The following is a 20,507-nucleotide window of genomic DNA, read 5'->3' as shown; positions in this document are numbered from 1 at the left end:
AGTAATCTGTCACTGGGGTGGTCATGCCCCAGGAAACCTAGTCTGTGAGTGGGAGCTGGGGGTGAGCAGAAAAGTAGAATTAGCTGAGAGTGCCTATATATATATATAGCTTTTTCCTAGACTCAAGAAATGACCTTTTCATATGCAAAAAAGTGACTTTCTATTTACAAATAAGCCTTGAGGTTTTCCCCATGTGAGGTTCATAAACTTGTTTTCAAAAATACTTTGATGACTGCATTTCAATAGAAATCATTTCCTTTGTAATCCTATTTTATTTTATGCATTTACAAACATGATTCTGAGAAGGGGTCCTCAGGAATCGCCAAATGGCCAACAAAGCCAAGGACTCAAACGAAGCAAAGAAGTTCTGTTTTACATTAAGATCTATATTATAATCCACATTAAGGGAAACAAGGCTACCCTCAAGTAGTTTTCCAGAGGAAGAAATCAGCACAAATGTATCTCCGGGGCCAGAAGATGTGTGGGAATTACTAGTCTCTTTTTTTTAACCTTCCAAATTGGAGAAGTGAGTTTGGGTGTTTCAGTATGCTCCTTTGGTGGAGTACAACCAAGATTTCTACATTAAATTCAAATATGCTTGAGTTTCACGAGGAAAGACACTACAATCGATGATTTTTCTGAGGCCTTCGCTGTACTGTCCATCAAAAGTCTCTTAAATGAGTCTGGGCCAGCTCCAAATACTTCACCATATCCTCTTCCTTCCCTCAGGAATTCACACACCGCTTCATCCCTGGTAAATGTTTGACAAGCGGCTACACAACAAAGTGTGAAGAACACACTCTGAAGCTTCATCTTACATGTTTGACATTTTCTCCATCACTTTCATCAGCCTAGACGATAAAACAGTAAGTCAAGTTCAGATGTGTAGCTGAGGCAGGCTGCAGCACATTCCCAGAGGCCTCCCACTCACTTCATCTGGGAGACTGTGCCCACTCTATGGGCAGTGGAGACTGAGGCCAGAGCTCATTACTTGAATGAAATGGGCAGCCATTCTCCAGGTGGCCAGAATTTACCATTCCCCACATGGGGAGATTTGTAATCTTTACACACCAATTACTTCCACAGTGATGTACTAACCCTGGCACTGCTCCTTCTGCCACTACCTTAAACCAGTCCTTTCCCCAACTCCGGTTTCTTTTCCCCAAGGATGCAGGAGAAAGCCCTCACTGGTGCCACGCTCTTTCCTGCATCTTTGCTGGTGGATATAAGAGGAAGCTGGAGCTTTGACATTCTCATCAATCCAGACCACCAGAGGAGCCCTGAGGCCAGTCTCTCAGCAAGCAGAGCTTACTAGGAGCAAATGCAAATGTGGATTACTAAATCTCTACATAGAAAAGTGCCCCCTGTAAGCCAGCGGTGTGCAGTGGAAGGGGGAACAGCAGAGGGCCACAGGAGTGAGCCTCGAAGGCCCAAGCAGGAACAGAAGAGCTCGTGACGAAGGAAGAGATGAGTCACCGATCTCGGAGGCCCAAACAAGTCTGAGAAGATGATCCCCAAAGCTGACGGCAGTTAGGAAGCAGCTGGGCCTGGCTTCAGGAGAACTGGGTTTGAATCCTGACTCAGGCACTGCAAGGTCATCACAGGCAAGTGTGAGCCCGTACCATCTATCAAAGGAGGAATCACACTGGTGCTCCCGATCTTACAGGGCTCTTCTGAGGAAATAATGTGCAAACCTCAAGGCCCCACGGCAAAGTATCATCACTGAGAAGAGACTGGGCCCGACGACCAAGGCGGAGGGCAGATCTGAGGGGAGGGGCAGAAGCCAGATGTAAGCGACAATGCTGAGGGGAGGGGGAAGCAGGAGTGCCATCTGGGCTGCAGCAGCAGGCCAGGGCTGGAGGGTGGGCATATCATACAACACAAAGGATTCTTGTCACCCCAACCCCAGATGCAGCCAATGGTCAGTTAACCAAAGTTTTGGGGGGGCACAAAGTTTAGGTCTCAGTACTAAGAACACCCCTACCTTTACCAATAATGTTACCAGACATTAACAATTCAATTCTTAAAAATCATTTTGCTTTTAATCAACTTCACAATTCATTCAAGATTAATAAATGCTTAAAACAAGCTTTTGACATGAACCTGAGAATAGCTATCATGTTGGATGACAGATGGCTGGGATCCCAGATTCCAGTCTGCCACTAACAAGTAAAACCCAATCGAGACCAATGCGGAGGGCTGAATTCAGACTCCTACTGCGGAACGGCTCGACAGCAGGGCTGGGGAAGGCCATGAGGGCTGAGTCAGGCGGACAGTTGGGATGGTGTGCGACAAAGGCTCCCAAAGTCAAACATCCAGAGGACACTATGGTGGTCTCAGCACATTCGGACACTTCTCACTAAAGGCTGAAGGAGGATGGGGGGGGAGGGGGGCTGGCAAACAGTGTCCTGATACACAATGGGCAGCCGTGTGAAAGAGGGACTCGGTTCTTTCTGCTCCTCAGGAGGGAAGAGAGCTGGGACTAATACCCAGAAGCACTTTGGGGCTCGATGTAGGGCAGAAGTTCTTCACTGGATTTAAGTGGCTGCCTCAGGGCCAGTGCTCCCCACCACTGAGGCCTTGGAGAAGCCCTCCAGCTCAGATCCGAGGATCTGGGGGTGAATTTGGGGGCTCCTGTCTCCTCGTACATCCTGGAGCCAGGCTTGTGTCATATCCCTAAAATGCAGCTGTGGCCAGAGGGTCCCTTCTCATGACACTGGCTTGAAGAGGGTTCCCTGTACTCAACCAAGGGGCCTTGCAGGCTCTATTGAGAACCCCCGGGCATCTACGTCTGCAGCTGTTAGCCACTTTGCCTGATATTTTGGGAACAAGCGAGCCTGACTGACACCAGAAAGCCTGTGGCCGGGCCTGGTCATTTGGATACTGGAGCTCAGCTCTACTCGTCCAGAGCCCTGAGTAAACTACAGAGACACTGAAAGGCTTGGAGTTGAGCCTTGGCCATGGGGGGGGGGGGCTACAAGTCCTCCCGTGTGGTCTCGCAGGGCCAGCTGGAATCAGTCAAGTAGCTGTTCATTTTCACATGTGCTCACAACACGTGTGTGCCTGTCTGGCAGTTCAAGGTAACTTTGGTGTCTGAGGGAGGTCTCCTGCAGCCCATGCTGCAGGTCCCGCAATGACCAATCCTGCTAAGCTTTGCCCCCTCCCTAGGCATGACCAGCTGTGGCAGCTCAGGGAGAAGGGGCCTGCTACACTGGAAGGGCTCTGAACCGAGGCCCCCTACCCTTCATGCATGGTGCTGTACCTCCCTGGGCCTGGCCTTACTCGTCTGTAAAATGAGGGAAACCACACAGCACCTACCTCACAGGGTTGTTTCTGGGGAAAGTGCTTCATAAACCTTAAAGTGCGAAAGAGAGGCGAATTACTCATTCGCCCTGAACATGGAGAGGAATCTTCTTTGTGACACTCCTGCCAAACGGTCAGCTCCTAGCTCTGCTGGAAGGTACAAGCCCATGCTGGGACACTCACTTCCTACGAAGGCCACTTAGACATGGCTGCAGCTGCTGGAATTGTTCGGTCCACTGAGCCTCAATCTCCCCCTGCCATTCAAACCCATTCTCTGGGGCTGACTCCCTCCCAAGAGTGACTTGATCCCATTTCCCTAGGACCACCTGCCAGATGCTTGAAGACCATTCCACAACTGCCCTGGGTCTTGGACTCTGAAGTTTCTTCCACCAATCCCCAAGCTGTCATGGAAGCTGGGGGGGTGGAAGGCTCCTGCCCGCCCCCGAGGACAGCTGGGTATGGCCTCTCCTGAGTAGAAGGGGCCACACCAGCCCTCCACCCCATCATTCCACTAAGCACACCCTGAGACGCCTCACATGCCATCATCTTCCTTCTCCTTCCAGGTGTGGGGCCCAGGAAAAGGCACCCATACCCTGCCCCCTGATGATGAGAAGGGGTGTCTCTGAAATCAGGCCAGGAGGGCCAGGGGCCCCAGGCTGCCTGGAGAATGAGGGCCTCCAGGGAAGTCCCATACAGGAACTGAGAATCAGACTCCTGCTCAAGGTCAGCCAGGCTGGAAGGAAGAAAGAAGGCAAGGGAACCAAAGGGAGCTGGGGACTGGTTAGCTCTCCTCCCCAACTCAGCATCAGGCTTCACTTCTCTGGGCATCCAGCTTGATTTTTTAAAGGAAAATGAGGCTTTTCTTCTTTTCTGGAAAAATGTGTCTAGAGGGGAAGGAGTGACTGAAGGCCTGCTCCTTCCTGATCAAAGGTCAGGACTGGTACAAGCCTGAAGGCTGAGTAGGGACATCCTCAGTGATTCAATTCCTTAAAGGGCCCAGGCCCTGGAGCTTCAGGAGACCCTCCCAGGGAAGCTGACACCAGGTGTTGGGGACATGGAGCATCTTCAGAGTTCCTGCATGGAGGTTGCTGGGTCCGCTCACCCTCCCCTTCACAAAGGACAAGGCCACAGAGAAGGCCCTGGGACTCCCTGGCTGAGGGAGGGGTGACAGCCAGGAGCCTTGACAGGACCGGCAGCTTTACAACTGGGCTCCAGGTCCTGACTACTGGCCCCAGGGGGATGTAACTGAACACCCTTCTCTGGCTGGCCAGGCAAGAAGGTAGCCTATGAGGAAAGAGCCAAGGGTTAGGACTCAATACTAGAGAGGGCAAAATATGGGAAACAGGAGAGGATGTAGAAGCAGAAGGGCCCGCAGAGGCCATCAAGGCCAAGCCCCTCATCTCGCAGATAAGAAACCCAAGGCCCAGCTAGTGTATGCCTCACAGCACTAACACCCAGGCCAAGAAGTCTGGCCCAGTACTCGGGCTGGGGTACCAACCCTGCCCCGCCCCCCAATCTCCTTCATCTTTCCAGGCTGGGTGGGGGGAGTGCAGGTGTGTCTGGGGCCTGGGCCATTGGGCAGAGGACACCCTCCCTTCCGCTCCCCTCCCCCACTTCTCGGGGCTGAGGCTCTTACTCAAATCTCGGAGGCCTCATGTCGCCCTAGGGCTTGGTCAGTGCTGGTTTCTCTTGGCTGCTGGGCGTGTCTTGGTTGTGATCCTTTTCCCTTCAATTACAGTGAAAACAGACAGTGCTCTGAGGTCAGTCTGGTTGGCCTTTAATTGACCGAGCCTACAGGCTTCTCATTTTCTGGATGAGCAGTGACCGCCACCTGTGGCAGAAGCTTGAACCAGCCTCTGCTCACCTCCCCTTTCAGGACCAGCTCCACTGGCCTGGGCCTGCCTTGTCACCTTCCCTCCCCAACTCCCCCCGTCTTCGGCTCAGCTGATGAACACAGCCCCTCTTCAAGGCAGACACAGAAACACGCCAGGGAGTTTGCTGCCCATTCCAGGGCTTTCATTGAAAGTCTGCCAGACAAGGACTTCTCTCTCTCTAGGGCAGGAGGCTTTACTTCTAGCTCCAGGATACTCTCAAGGCACAGTTACTGATTCTCTAGAAGTGGGGGCAGGATATACGACCAAGAACCAGTCAGGTCACGTGGACCACGTGGCACAGGCTCCTCCTGCCATTCTAGGATGAAGACATGGGCACACCACAGTGCAGGCAGGCAGGCAGATAGATGCTGAGCCGGATGAGGGGGTTTCAAGAGGCAGCCCAACCCAGCAAAGTACAGCCAGGAGCCAGTGCATCTGCGCCCAACCCACAGGTGAAAGGCCAGGGATAAAGATCAAGGCTTACACCTGGGTACAAGAAGGGGAAGGTCTGGCTAGACAGCTGCAGTCCCTCGGCCCAGAACCCGCGTACTGCCGTGGCCTTCAAGCTCAGAGAACCAAGAGTGAGAGAAGGTGCCGGGAAAGGCAATGAGACCTTGGGAGACCATGGAGACCATGGCCAGGAGGATACGAGGCAGGCAGGGTCCCAGGGCCCTTGGCCCTGATCAGACTGTGTGGAGCTCTGGGCTCCAGATCTGAGGAAGGACATTGATAGGCTGGAAAGTGACCAGAGAGGGAAAGGCCTTGAAGCCAGAGACCTCACACCTTACAGGGTCAGCTGAAAAAACTGAGAGGAAATGACAGAAGATGAAGGGAACATATCAAGTATAAAGAAGACAGATGAACCTTGGTATGCCTGGCCTCAGAGGCTACAACTAAGCCAATAAGCAGAAGCTGCAAAGAGGCGATCTGGGCCTGACCTATGGACAAAGTGACCATCGGGCAGAGGGCCACGAGGACAGCCACCAAGTTGCCAGGGCTGGCCAGGAGGGAGGGGGCCTCTGCACACACCCCAATCCCCCAGCCAAGGCCAAATGGTCATTAGTGAGGTACACAGTAGACACAGGCCGGACGGCCTCCAAGTGCCCCTTGGGCCTGAAGGTTTGTGTCCTTCCTGACAATAAAACAGCCTGCCTATGACTGGGGCAGATGGACTCTGGGCCGAAGGCTGGTGGCGCCCTTATGTGTCCATCCCTGGTCCTGCCCGGGCAGCAAGGCCGGGGTCTCCACCCACTCTCCCCATACCTGTCCAGCAAAGGAGTGGCTGCCTCAGAGACCCCATTAGACAGGGGGCCCACATCACTTACTCTTCTTCCCAAATGGCTTCTTCTTCTTCCTCATGACTTCCTTGGTCTGCTGGGAAGTTGCGGACTCTGTCACCAAGAGACGAGGAGGGAAGAACTGAGGGGAAGGCTCTAAGCAACCCCCAGCCCTCTGACACTCAGGAAACCCTGACTAATGCACAGAGAGGGAGGCCTCGGCACCGTCACAGACCCGAGTCACCCAAGGGGGAGAGGGGCAACCCAGTCAGACTCTGGGTCAGCAGGGAGGAAGCTCAGTCTTCAAGGTTACTTCCTTGGGGGCAGGGACGGGGTCATGTCTCAGTACTGGCACTAGGGGAGCTCTGTAAATGCTTGCTGACCTCAACTGGGGACCACACAAATGAGGAGTCCCCCCATGGATGGAGCACCTAAGCAGGAAAAGACCTCAGAAATGATCCAGTTTAACCTTGTTTTACAGATGAGGAAACTGAGGGCAGAGCAGGACAGCAACCTGCGAAGTGAAGTCACAGCCACAACAAGACTCTGAGCCACCTACACACTCACATCTCGACTCTCCCAAAGTCCTGAGACACGAACATCTCCAGCGTAACGACAGGCTCAGAGGTAAAGCCTCTCACCAAAGGCTGCATGAGCCTGACGCCTGCCCTCCGGGAGCCCCCACAGGGAAAAGGCAAGGGGTCAGATCCACCCCTAAGGACTCAGCCCGGGCTGGCATGGGCCAAGGCCCTTCACCCCTGAGCCTCTATGTCCTCATCTACAAAACGGGCTCACAGTCCCCCAAAGACTTTGGAGGCTCCAAGTCAGACTCTCCCCAGGGATGGGTGACCTTGGAGGAGTCACCCCACCTCCTCAAGACTGTTTCCTCAGCTGTAAAAATGGTGGGCTTGGACCAGAAGCCCCAGGCTCCCCTGCTCTGGATCAACAGGTCTCTGCATATCAGGGCTTACAGGACTGGCAGGGCAGCCTAGCGCGTAAGAAGATCCGGCTCCAAGTCCTGCCTCTCCTGGGCCCATGTCTAGGGCACTAAGTTGGGGCCCCGGCACAGGAGGGGTCCGGGGGTGGGGGCCTCCCGGGCCTGCCTGTCCTGACCTACAGCCTGGACCCCCACAGGGGCAGGGGGAGGGGAAGGAGAGCTCACCCTCGCGGCCCACCCTGGAAGAGAAGCCTGTGTGGCGGTGCCAAGGGGACAGACCTGCAGCCACCGGGGGCTGGAGCTGGTAGCCGATCAGCTCGCACCAGCCCACGGCATAGATGTCGGGTGACTCACAATCCACCCACTGGTCGTACTCGCTGTCCCAGCCGTCAAAGTGAATGCTGAGAAGCCGCTGGACCACCCTCTTCACCGTGGCCACACAGATGAGTCGCGGCTCCATGAGGTCCACGGCCTCCAGCTTCATGCCCACCTTGAAGCCGTGGTTGGGGCAGTCCTGGGAGTGGGGAGGAAAAGGGCTGGCTCTGAGGTCCGGGGGGAAGGCAGCATAGGTAAGCACCACCCCAGGGCCCGGGAGTCACATGCTAAGATGGCCTGGTCCACACTCTATCCCAATGGAGACACTTCCCTAAACTCTCTGGAGAAGGGAACTGGGAGAAGAGGGTCACCCTCAGGAGAGGCAGCCACAGGCTGGCCTCCACCCCCAAACCTGCACAGTATGGACCCATTAGGAGAAGGGCTTGTGAGGGCCCAGTGGACCCGACCTGACACCTGCTACGGGCCAAAACACTGGATTAACATCTGGGCACAAGGCAGGCGGGGCCCTAGAACCATGGGCCCCAGGCCCCCAGCCCATGGTCCCTGCCCAAACCCCGAGTCTCCTCACCATGTTGAAGAGTCGAGCAGGAGCAGCTTTTGAGTTGGTCTCTTCAAGGTATGAGGTCCAGTCAAAAGTCTTTGCGTCATAACCTGGAGAGGAAGGCAGGGGAGACCACAACATGAGGCACAGCACCATCGCACCCACTTGGGCCAGCTCTCGGCCGTGGATGGGTCAGGAAGGCACGAGGATGAAGGCCTCAGCCAAAGACTCTGGCACCCCCTACTTCGGGCTTTCCAGGTCCTAGGGAGCTTTTGTGTGGAAAAAAGGCCAGACCTGCCTGGCCCTGTGGGCACAGAAGAGATGCATCAGCAGTCCAATCCCTCCCATGATGCAGTCTGTACCCCCACGCCCCATTCACACCTCTTTAGCCCCTGAAGCTGACAGGTCCTGCATTCTTGGGAGGGTGATTCTGGGGCCTGGGCCTCACCTTTTGGAGGTATAAGGTCAATGGAGTTCTTCTGGCAAAAGGTGGCTGGGAAGATGGCGTGTGATGAGGCATGGTAACAGAACCAGTCTGAGCCATCCACAGAGGTGGGGCCATCAATGCAGATCATCAGGTAGCCATCCAGGAGAACCTTCACGGGGAAGGGGGGCTCCTGTCAGCACAGTGAGCCACCTACGTGGCAGCCCCCCACACAAGAGAGGGAGGCAGGAGCACCGCCTGCTGTACCTGCCAAGGGCAGCCCACCCTCTTACATACAGGACCTCAAGGCCCAGCTGTCACAGAGAGAACTTGGGAAGCCCAGGACCAGGGTGGGGGAAGGCCACCAACATTTCAGCTAACTGATGCTGCCACACACTCCAGGAAGGAGCCATCAGAAATTTACAGGCCAATGGAGAGAAGTCAGGGCCATAGGACACCAAGGGCTTTAAAGCTGAAAGACTGAGGCCTTCCAGCTCAACACCCTCACTTTACAGATAAAGACATGGAGGCCCCAGGGCTTCTGAGAGGTGCCAGTAACCTGGCTAAGGGATGCTGAGGCTAAAGCCCCCCCTACTCTCCACACCCCACGGCTGTGCTCTGGGGCCAGCCCCGCCCTCTCAGAGGCCACACCTTGGGGGACCATAGAAGGGCTGTTGGCCCCAGCGCACCTTGCAGACAGTGGCCACACAGATGTTGCCTAGGTTCAGCGGGTCGATGGCCTCCAGCTTCATCCCTTCTTCAAACCAGCCTCCTTCTGTGTAGACAGCTCGCACCTGAGTAAGAGGGATGGGCAGGAAGTCATGGGCACTGGTCCCTGCTGGCCAGCAGCTAGCAGCAGCCATCCCCTGCTAATGGCAGCCAAAAGCTAGAGGGAGCAGAAGGAAAAGGGGCAGGCCTGAGAAGAGATGGGGCCCTTGGGTGTGGAAGAGAGAACCATGCAGAGCCAGGGGGGGACCAAGAGGACCCCTCCAAGGCTCCCCCCAGGGGGCCTGGGGCTCACCTTCTTGAAGAGGTAGGAAACGGCATCACAATAGATCTTGCGAAAGGTGGGGTGGCTGCTAATCTCCCCTCGCCTCTCTGCAGAGGAGGAAGAGAGAAGGAATGAGGGGGGCATCCCTGGGGCGTGCACTGAGGCAGGTTCCCAGCCACTCGGCCCATACCTGGCTTTTTGATGCTGTGGCCAACGCGGCGGGACCAGCCCACAGGGTGGATGAGGGGACTCCACATGTGGCACCAGAAGTCGTCGTCGCCATCACCATCCTCATAGAGTAGCCGCAGCCGCCCCCCGATCACAGTGTCCACCACGGCCATGCGGGTCCTGGACACGTGGCTCTTGTCTACCACCTCCACCCGCATCCCCTGACGGAAGGGGTACTTCATGCCCTCTGCCATCTGTGAACAACCCGGGGGTAGGGGCTCAGGGGAGGGTCTGGACAGGAGCCCCAGGAAAGTCGCTGGGGGAGGGAGGCACTTCCATGGCCCTGCCAGGCCAAGCACACCCCAGGCCCAGGCTTCCTCACTGTGAGGCAGGGGCCAGAGCACTCAGAATCAGGATGCCCACGTGGCTCCAGCACCTGCTGAGGTCCAAAGCTGAGCCTCATGAGAGGGAAGTCACTCACTGCCTCCCATCACAGAGGAAGAAGGTGTCAGGCTGGAACCCAGAGCTCCCTGTATGCCCCAGGCCAGGGAGTCTCGAGGTGACCAGAGGCCACACTTCTACTTGAGCCGCCCTGGCCTTGGAGCGGGGTCCTCTGCCTGCCCACCACATCCTCCTGCCTCTACCTCGTGGGACGGCAGCAGGAATGGAAGCCACCACTTCCTCTGGATGCTGCCTGCAGCGTCCCCTCCCATGCTGGGGACTCCCTTCCCTGGTGGAAGGAACTGTCTCACCCAAGACTTTGTGCTCCCCAAACCTAGCCCTCTGCCTCTTGATCAGCGCATGACGAGCAAATGCTTTTTCATTCATTCTTCATTGACAGTACTCTCTTCACTGCCCCTCACAACCTTTGTCCTTGGGCCTCGGTTTCCTTCCAGCTCTAGCAGGGAGCCGCTACCTGGCCGGCTCCACAAAAGCACACAGCCCGCTTCTCCTTCCTGGAAGTCCTCTGTGGGGCCCCCTGAGGTGCAAGGCAGGCTGCCCCTTCCAGGTCGGACCTTTGTCTCCAGGACAATCTCCATGAGGAGCTTCCTCCTCACTATCAGGACAAAGGAGGAGAAAGCATTTATCCCTGGGGACTGAGCACTGTGCCTGGCAGCCAGCCCCCACCTGGGACACTCACCCTAGCACTAAGAGATTTCCCTCTGCGCCTCAGTTTCCTCATCTGTAACATGAGGCAGTTCCTGCCAGTCCCAGGCCTAGGATGCCCACGCAGGAATCCGGCTGACAGTCCCTGTGCCCAATGCCCAATCCCCAGCCCCCACACCACCTCCAGGGGACCCTCACCCGGGTCTGAGACCTTATCTTCTTCCTGTGAGGGTCTCCCTATCATGACATCCTATTTTATTCTATGCATTAAAAACATAAAAACAAGGGAGAGTTAAATGGCACTAAGTCAGGAAGACCTAAGGTAAAGCCTGGCTTAGATACTTAGCAGCTATGTGACCCTGGGCAAGTCCCTTCCGGACGAAGTTTCCTTATCTGTAAAGGGGGTTAATAATGGCACCTCCCTAGATGGTTGTGAGGATGGGGGGGAGGGCACTGAGCACTGTGCCCAGCACAAGCAGGCTCCATACAGACATCTGCTATCGTTAGCAGCTTCTGAGAAGGGCTCGCCAGGCTTCACTAGTCTGCCTGCCAACAGGGTCCATGAGGAACAAAAGGCAGGAGCCCCTGCCCAAAGGCCCCTCCCCTATGCTGTCTGCAGATGTTAACAGTAATAACCAGGCTTTACGTAGAGACTTTGGGATGTTCCTTAGCTCAGCTGGGCCTCACAGCCACCCTGGGAGGGAGGTCCCATTATTATCCCCATTTTATAGAGGAGAAAACTAAGGCAGACAGGCTCCATGGCGTGCCCAGGGTCACCAAGCTACAAAGAATCTGGGGCAGGATTTGAATCCAAGTCTTCCTGACCCCCAGTCCCCCTGCACCCCTTGCCCCTGACTAGAAGGCAGTTTCTTGGGCTAGGGGCTATTTCTGCCTTTCTGTGGATCTCCAGCACTTGGAACATAGCAGGTGCTTACTGACCGACGTACCCCCTGGAGAAACTGGGGCCCAGCTGGCTTACTGGCTCAAGGTCCCAGGCCCCTAAGAGGCAGGGCTGGGATTTGAACCCAGGCTCCCTAACTCCCAATCAGATGCTGTCCCCACCAGCTGCAGGTCCCAGCCATTCTCATCCAGGGCCCTCATAAAGTGTTTTTACTTGCAAACACTTTCACTTACTTGAACCCGACACCAACACTCTTCGGGCAGGAAAAGCAGGCCTGACTATCCCTTCCAACAGAAACTGAGGCACAGAGGTCAAGGAGCTTGCCAAAGGTAGCTGGCCAATTCTCCGCAGGGCCGATTCCTCGGCCTGAGCTGTGCTTTGAGATCCTCCTGCCTGATGCGGAGAGGCCCCAAGGGAGGGACGTCCCTTAAGTTCCCTCTCTGCCCCTGCTCATGACTGAGGGTGTCCATCCAGACAAGCATGTGGGGAGGAGGGCTGAGCGATGGGCACACCTCTTACAAGGAGGGGGGAGGCAGCTGGGCCCTGGAGGCAGGGCACCCCACCAAGGCCCCCCCTGAGAAAGGAAAAGGCTTATTCTTGAACCGTTTCATTGCAGGCCCTAAGCCTCCGTAACGGATGCACAGTTCAGAAAGTTTTCCTATTGTTCAAGTCAATGTTTCTGGGTCACTTTTTTGGGAGAGCCATTCACAGACTGACTCTTCAAAAATGTATGGCAGAGCCTCAGTTTCCCCACCTGTAAAACAAAACCTGCAGGTAGAGCAAAGCTCTGTGGAGAGCCTGGACTCAGAGTCGGAAGAATGGACGCAGCCACCACAAAGGCACCTCTCCTGTCTGCAGGGACCCCAAGGTCCTTTCCACTCCTGCTCTAACATTCCATGACTGGGAGGGTCCAGACCCCCGCTTTAGACCAGGCACTTACTGCCTGATTAGCACAGAGCTTGGAAGGAGGCTTTTACTTTCTCCAGGCTAATTACAGATGAGGAAACTGAGGCTCAAAAGTCAGAGGGCTTCCCAAGGGTGCCCAGGCCCAGGGCCACCTCCCATAGGAAGTCTTCCCAGATTCCCCCCACCCTCCCCTTGCTGGTGCCTCCACCACCAAAAAGCATACAGAGTATTTACTGAATACATGTCTGTGGAGTTACAATTACTGTCCCTGACAGAATGCCAGCTTCTTCACTAAGGGCAGGGAAGTCTCTCCTTGTACGACCAGCGCCCATCAGGCAGAGTGCCCTGCAGAAAGCAGGTGCTTCCTAAAGGTCTGTAGGCACAGTGAGACAGAGAAAGAAAGAGAGAGAGACAGAGACAGAGACAGAGAGACAGAGAGACAGAAAGAAGGAGGGAGGGAGGGAGAGAAAGAGAATGAGAGAGAAAGGAGAGGAGGAAGAGAGAGGAGAGAGAGAGGGAGAGGAAGAGGGAGAGAGAGACAGAGACAGAGAGAGAAAGAGAGAGGAGAGAGAAGAGGAAGAGAGAGAAGAGAGAGGGAGAGAGAGGGGGAGAGAGAGAAGAGGGGGGAGAGAGAGGAGAGAGAGGGAGATTTGGAGAGAGGGAGAGAGAAAATGAGAGAGGAGAGAGGAGAGGGAGGAGGAAGAGAGGGGGAGACAGAGACAGAAAAAGGAAGGGAGGGAGAGAGAGAAGAGAAAGAGAGAGAGAGGAGAGAGAAAGAGAGGGAGGGAGAGAGGAGAGAGAGGAGGAAGAGAGAGGAGAGAGAGAGAATGACAGAATGAGAGAGGAAAGAGAGAATGAGAGAAGAGGGAGAGAGAAAATGAGAAAGGAGAGAATGAGAGAGAGAAAAGAAAATGAGAGCGGAGGGAGAGAAGAGAGAATGAGAGAAAAGAGAGAGGGGGAGAGTGAGAGAATGAGAGGAAGAGAAAGTGAAAAAGAAAATGAGAGAGAGAGAGGAGAGAAGAGGGGAAAAGAAAAAGAGGGGGTAGGGGGAAAGAGAGAACCCTCCGTCCTCCCCCATATTCACAATGCTCCCGGCCACATCCCCAGTCAGGCCAGCAGAGGGAGCAAGGCAGGACCGGAGCAGGGAGAGGCCCTGGCAAAACCTGGCCTGACAGACTTCCGGGTATGGGGAAGCCAGGCTCCCAGTGCTCCCTGAGGCCTGTTCTGCAGCTCAGTGACTCCCAGAGAGCTTCCTTACAATAGACAAGAGATGCTTCACACACAGGTCGGTCAGCCTGTCCAGGGCCGCCTGATCAGTCAGTGACCAATACCTGGCGATTCTGGTCTGAGCTGAGGGGCCTTAGACCCTCTGAATCCCGGGGGAGCTGGAGGAGGCTGCCTCTTTCTCTGAATGGCCCGGCCCCTCTGGTCTATCCCACCAAATTAAGTCCTTAGCTCACTCTAGATATTTAACTTGTCTCAATAAAGACACTGAGGCTCTGGGAAGGCAGGGACGTCTGGATCCCGGGTAACTGTCACCACCCTCCCCACAAGGCCTTCTGTGGCTGCCCAGTGCAAAGCCCTCACAGAGAGCACTCAAAGACTACCTGGGGCCGCCCTTCCTAGCCATCTGCCCTTCTCCTTCCTGCCCCAGGATCAAGGGCTACATTTTCCCACCTCCATGCCTTTGTCCTCATTCCAAAGCCATCCTCACCTGCTGAACGCCTACTATCCCTTAAAGCCCGATTCAAGCCTCTGCCTTTTCCCTGATGCCCAGAGTACCCGGACGCCTCGGCCCCGCACACTGCCCACAGCTCCCCAACGTCCACTCTGGTTATCTGGGTCAGTGCTCCCTGTGCAGGGAGTGGGGCCACATCTGAACTTGGCACCCCCCTCATCGCAGCCCAGCGCCCAGCATGCAGAGGGGCGCAGGGAGCCCTCCTGACATCCACAGAACAAGGGCTGAGGCAAGGTCTCCAGAGGGCCCAGGCAGCCACAGCCACCTCAGAGCTCTGCACCTCTCTCACCATCCCCAGCACCCAGCACGGTGCCCCCAACACAGGGCAGGTGCTTAGCGGAAGCTTGGTCACTGATTTATGCTGGGAGGAATGACTTAGAGGCAGGTATTGGGACGCAGGAAGGGTGCACCACAAGGCCTGACCTTAATGTGGAAATCCACCGGGAGGGTCCTGGCTCCCACCAGTCGCTTCATGAGGTAACCCCTCCAGTCTGTGTACTTGGCGTGAATGGCTGTGGAGACAGAGGACAGCGAAGGCTTCACACACTCCTCCTGACCACACACCATGCCCCAGAGCCCGCAGACCGAGTGACGCGGCTGGTCCCCGCCTCCCCCGTCCCCCAGGTGCAGACCTGCCCACACTCACTCTGCGGGGGCACCAAGATTTTGCTGTTGATTGCACACCACCCGATGGGGTGCACGTCCACAGTGCCCAGGTTACACCAGAAGTCATGGCTGGAGTCATTCTCAAAGCCTTCGTACCGAAGGAGTACCCGGTAGCCTGCAAGGAGAGAGGAGACTAAGGGGGGCATCCGAAGACACCGAGCTCCCCTTCTGCCTGGCCTCTGCCCTCAGTCTGAGCCGAAGGCTCCCGGGCCAGCGTCCACCAAGGACGGAGTCCTCACCCTAACCCCTGAAGCAGCATCTACTGCCACCAGCCCCCCACTGATGAGCCCATCCTGTCCCCCAAAGACAGAACACAAGTACAGTAACTGCCCCCATTTTAGAGAGTAGGAAACTGGAGCTTGGGCCCAGAACCCCCAAGCTATATTCACGTAGCTGGTCAGTGGCAGCACCTGGACTCAGAACATCTGACTCAGCCTAGGGCAGGTCTTTCCCGGAGCCCTGGGGCTCACCTGCCGTCTGGATGACTGAGGCAATCCAGTAGACGCGGCTGGGGAGCACGGCATCACTGTTCAGGACCTCCACCTTCATCCCTTTCACCACGTCATCCCACTGATCAAACAGCGGAACCTGTGGGGAGGGTGGAGTGAGCACTTCCAAAGGCAAGAGGTCTACAAAGCCTCCTGGGCTGATCTCCCCCGACTCCAATCCCTGAACCCAGCCTTGGCCCTATTAAAGGACTGCAAGCATTTGGAGGAAAGATGGACTGACTCATGAAAACACCTGGGACAGCTGAGAGCTGCCCATCAGTCGGCTGGTACTCAGGGTGAGCTCCAGGAGGCAGAGCCCATCTTATGTAACCGGGCATCTAGTTAGCCCGTGTGATTAACCCAACGCGAGGGCAGGGGTGCTCTGAGGGAAAAGAACTTCTGCTGTGTCCCAGAAGGGGAACTAGGCCCCACTGGAGAAGGTGAAAGGGACACAGATTTCTGCTCTGCCCTGGGAGCTAGGCCCCAGCAGCATCAACAGTCCTGGGGGCCTCAGACAGCATTGAGTCCAGTGCCTGCATTTTATGGGGAGAAAACAGAGGCTGAGAGGGGCTGCCCAGAGCTCAGTGGGGAGTTCAAGGGAGGGCAATGCAGAGCCTGGCTCTGGGGAGCCGTAACCAATGCTTGTTTCCTCCTCCGGCAGGGGAAGGGTTTTTGGTCTTTCTATGTGTATCACTGGAAACAAGCAGGGTAAGTGGCCGATCCATCCATCATCGGGCCTCCCCAAAGGCTTCTGACTGGCTGGCCTCAAGGCCACATGTGGGCACCTGGGTCCTTGGGTGTGGCCTTTTGACCAAGCCCAAGTTTTGCAGAACAAACCCTCTGCATTTGAGGACCTAGAGGGCCACATGTGGCCCCAGGGTGACCTGCCCCGTGCTCAGCCCAGCACAGACCCAAATCCCCGATTTGTATTTAATCCTGTTCTGCCACTTATGATCTCTGTGACCTTGATTGAGCAAGGCTGCAGGGACGGCGGCCCCTCAGACCCCAAGGCCTGGCCTCCTTGTCAGGGTCACTTAGGGCTTTTCTCATTTTCAATTTTCAAAAATGTTCTTCTCCTGAGAAGGAGCTGGCCTCCAGGTAACCCCCTCCCCTGCTCCTTCTTCTCCCCTCTGGGCTCCAGCGGAACGCGATTTTCACAATTTGTTCTTATCAAGGACAGAACCCAGAGCACCTTGAGCTGGAAACCCGAGCCTCTGGATATGAGCTGGGCTGGCCGGCCATGGGGGCCGTTCCCCAGGCTGGGACACTTCAGCCCAAGCACATTCCAGCCCCTACACTGCCCTCACTGTAGTGTCTCAAGCGCTCACACACAGTCATACAGACACCTTTCCCATCTCTAATGTGACTTCAGGAGGCCTTCCCAGTCACCTGCCCAGGGACCACCAGCCTTCCTCACTCACTCCCCAGGCATCACACTTGTCCCTCCACTCCCACTATCATTTAGCACAGTGCTGGGCACAGAGAAAGCCCAATGAATGGTATTCCCTTCAGCCTCCCAGGTACACAATAGCACTAAGATTTGCAACAAAATAATTCAGAGAATCCAAGGGAGGAGGAGAGACCTTAGCCCCCATTCAATCATTCAAGTGCCAAGCACCCATGAGTACTAGGCCTGGGGGTGCAGGGAAACCCCTCCTTTCTTCCAGCCAGGACAAGAATGAGTCAGCAAGGGGGAGGAAAGGAACAATCCAGTCCAGGAAGCGATAAGCATGGAAGGAGACGCCTTCTGGCACATCTTGTCCCCGAGGCTTTCAGAAGAGGAGTCAAGGCCGTTCCCAGGGCCCCTCCACAGGCAGTCAAGGGGGGAGAAAGAAAGAGCACACTGGGCGGGCTCAACAAGGCATCAGCCTAACTCTCCCCAGTCCCCACTGAGGCTGCACAGTCCACATCAGCGACCTATGAGATCTCTCTGAAAATCCCTCAACCATGACCCCATTTCTGAAGGCACCTTGATGGCCCAGTCCTGAGAGGGGACTTGAATTCAAATCTTGCCTCAGTTTCCTCACTGTGTCTTCCTGGACCTCAGCTTTCCTCCCATAACATAAGGGGGGGGTTGGACTAGATGATCTCTCTAGAGCTATGTTCCTTAGAAGGCTCCAAAAGTCTTTTCCCACTTGTAAAATGGAAGTCGTGCCACCCTTAACTCACAGGGTCTATGGAAGGCCCAAGGAGCTGAGAATAATCTAGGTGAAGAGCTTTGCAAACCTGAGGCCCAGGTAAACATGAGGGAAAGTGCTTAACGCCAGCTGGATCAATGAACAAGCAATATTAAGGTCACCTCCCTGCTAGAACCTGCCTTGGGAGTATCCCCAAGGTAGCAGGCAAGAAGGGCCCAGCACTGGGATTCAGGCTTGTCTCCCACATCAGACTGGGAGTTCACGAAGGCCAGGGGCTCCATGACCCTTCTCTGGGTGCCCAGGGTTGGCCCAAGTAGCAAACTATGGCAGCCAGGAACCACAGAGGAAGAAAAAACATCAAAAAGACTCAGCCCCTGGCCCCAAAGATGAGGCTCTCAAGGTCCCGGGAGTGGATGGCCAAAGCAGAACAGTGCTAGTGTCTGGGACCAAGGAGACCCCGGGCAGGAACCACCCCCACCCCGTCCCAGGAGGGGCTCCCCTTGGGGGGCAGGACCAGAGCTCCCCAGTCCAGGGGGCACAAGAGGCAGTGAGAAACAACCTTCCTCCCTTCCCACCCCCACACAGAGACAGGCCCAGGTGCTTACGTGTTTGAAGCAGCTGACAGGGGCTGCCTTGTAATTGTGCTCCTTTAGGAATTTCCCCCAGTCGAAGCCCAGGACCAAAGCTGCAAGGGTATGACAGAACAGAGAAAGGAGGGGGGCTGCAGGAGCTCTGCAGCCCCTGATCCCTCCCCCAAGCTCCTAACACACCTGCATACCTGGCCCACCCTCTGCCATGAGGAAGGACAGCCCTAGCCTCAGAAGGCCTCCCAGGGCAGGGGAATGCCTGCCAATCAGCAGTACAGGCTGGGGTGGAAGGCCAAGGTCTGTGGGCAAAGCCTAGGTAGCCAGCCCCCTCCTCCACATCCAGGGATCTGGCCAGGGGGAAGCTGCTGTCCCAGCACCAGCCTCCAGAAACTACTCCCATAGATTCAAGGCAGAAGCCAAGGATGCCACGCCCCCTAGGCCTGGGGTCCCTGCACTTGTTTGAAAACATGTTTTGATAATGTATTACAAAGTAATTGACTTTCTCTGTAATTCTATGTATCTGATTTCATCCATGATGCTGAGAAGTCATCTAGAGGTTTCCCCAGACAGGCCGCCCAGCGGGGGGGGCGGGGGGAGGCCAGACTGAAACAAAGTAAAGACCTTCAGCCCAGGTGTCCTGACCCTGGGCAGGTGACTGAACTGGGCCAAGCCTATGTCTTCATTAAATTTCACAGACCCAAATTGTCAGCCAGCTCCAGGACCCTAGGCCAGGGCTGGAGAATCACATCTGTCCCTGTCCTGAGGTTCCTTAGGGAGCTCTGGCCTTCTCTTGTCCTGAACCAGGCACTTTGTTTGAGGCCATCTCCACACCAAGACACAGAGTGTCCTAAACCCCTGTGGCAGGCAGTCAGATGAAGGCCTGGAGGAGTGGGGTGGGCAGGCCTTCTTAAAATCAGGTTTTTAAATGCATAAAATGACTTCTTTTCTTGGAGATATAGACCCTGGGGCTTACAATCTTGGGGAGACAAGTACACAGAGGAGAGAGGAAGAGGGAGAGAGACAGAGAGAGTGTGTGTGTGTGTGTGTGTGTCTGTGTGTATGTGTTTGGCCTCGAAGGAAACTTGGGGTTACAGGAATGAAAGAGCATATGAGGTTTAGCTGCAAAGCAAAGCAGACAGTGGGGGGGTTGGCGTCTTTCTTCTTTCTTGTCTCTCTTACAAGGGACAGCTCAAGACAGAAAAGAGGGGAAGGATCTATTTGGGAATACAAGTGACATAAAAATAAAACCATCCCACAAGAAGTTGGGAGGAGCTCCAGGTCCTCACCTCAGCTGATCCCACCCCATCCCACCCTTGCTACGAGGCTCCTGGATCCCCACCCTACCACAGTCCCAAGGCCCATGTCCCAAAATCCTCAGCTCACCCAAAGGGACGGCCCCCTCCCCACCTGTCCCAAGGACACCCCCTCCTCACCGTCCTGCCCCGTCGGGGTCCCATCTGCCAGCTGCCCCGTGCCCTGGGAGTGAAGGAAAGCACCGATCTTGGCAGACCAGGCAGCCTTGTGAAGGACCTTGGCCTTCTTGGTGGGTGGCTTCCCCTGGAGGGCACAGAAAACAGGACACCCTAGTGCTCGGTATGGGCACTGGGGGCACACAGGGAGAATCCCTGCCCCTAGGGAGCTTACATACAACTGCGGGGTGGAGGGGGCAGAGATGCTGTAGAAGGAGAACTCAACAAGGGGAGAAGGGCCCTGGCTGAGCTGAACAGAGTCGGGGGAGGAACCCCTCAGCTTCAAGAGGAGACGATGAAGGCCCAGAGAGGTTCCCCCACACAGTAAAAGGCAAGACACCTGCCTAGGCCTGTCTGGGCCCAGCAGCACAAAAGTCCTGTACTTAGCTCCCAGAGACCTGGGTTCAATCCCTGCCTCAATGACACTGGGCACCCAGGCCTGAAGCAGTCAGTCAGAGCCGGTGACCACCCACCAGAAACAAGTCTGACCTTGTGGTCTGTTTCCTCCGCCCTCTGACTTTCTCAGTTCCAGATGCAGGGAAGAAAGATGCAAACCCAGAAGCTCAAAGTCATGAGAACCCTGAGGGTCAGGATTCCAGGCCAGGGCCAGTGAGAGAAGCCAGGCACCCATCCCCCTCCCCTGGCCTGTCCTCCCA

General features: G+C 55.7%; 1 protein-coding gene across 7 annotated transcripts in view; it reads right to left on the bottom strand.

The window, feature by feature from the left end:
• Nucleotides 1-252: 252 nt before the first annotated feature.
• L3MBTL2 (L3MBTL histone methyl-lysine binding protein 2) overlaps nucleotides 253-20,507 on the bottom strand; it is a 23,176-nt gene continuing 2,921 nt past the window's right edge. For 2 of the 7 annotated variants that reach the window (XM_069102885.1, XM_069102889.1), the window contains exons 4-17: nucleotides 19,816-19,939; nucleotides 18,401-18,480; nucleotides 15,640-15,757; nucleotides 15,150-15,284; nucleotides 14,927-15,015; nucleotides 9,874-10,105; nucleotides 9,714-9,790; nucleotides 9,382-9,486; nucleotides 8,717-8,864; nucleotides 8,296-8,378; nucleotides 7,617-7,905; nucleotides 6,503-6,568; nucleotides 4,940-5,029; nucleotides 2,021-4,587 (exon numbers count right to left, since the gene is read on the bottom strand). In XM_069102885.1, the coding sequence (XP_068958986.1) occupies nucleotides 4,977-5,029; nucleotides 6,503-6,568; nucleotides 7,617-7,905; nucleotides 8,296-8,378; nucleotides 8,717-8,864; nucleotides 9,382-9,486; nucleotides 9,714-9,790; nucleotides 9,874-10,105; nucleotides 14,927-15,015; nucleotides 15,150-15,284; nucleotides 15,640-15,757; nucleotides 18,401-18,480; nucleotides 19,816-19,939 (1,599 nt within the window). In that variant the 3' untranslated portion in view covers nucleotides 2,021-4,587; nucleotides 4,940-4,976. Of the gene's footprint in view, nucleotides 1,765-2,020; nucleotides 4,588-4,939; nucleotides 5,030-6,502; nucleotides 6,569-7,616; nucleotides 7,906-8,295; nucleotides 8,379-8,716; nucleotides 8,865-9,381; nucleotides 9,487-9,713; nucleotides 9,791-9,873; nucleotides 10,106-14,926; nucleotides 15,016-15,149; nucleotides 15,285-15,639; nucleotides 15,758-18,400; nucleotides 18,481-19,815; nucleotides 19,940-20,507 lie in introns of those variants that run through there. The other 5 variants (XR_011171302.1, XR_011171303.1, XM_069102888.1 and 2 more) reach the window with 5 other exon arrangements.

The sequence above is a fragment of the Petaurus breviceps genome, unplaced genomic scaffold, assembly GCF_028583685.1.
Source record: "Petaurus breviceps papuanus isolate PSGF00001 unplaced genomic scaffold, PetGlider_PUasm1.0 558, whole genome shotgun sequence".
NCBI classification, from domain to species: domain Eukaryota; kingdom Metazoa; phylum Chordata; class Mammalia; order Diprotodontia; family Petauridae; genus Petaurus; species Petaurus breviceps.
This window is presented reverse-complemented; position numbering and strand designations above follow the sequence as displayed.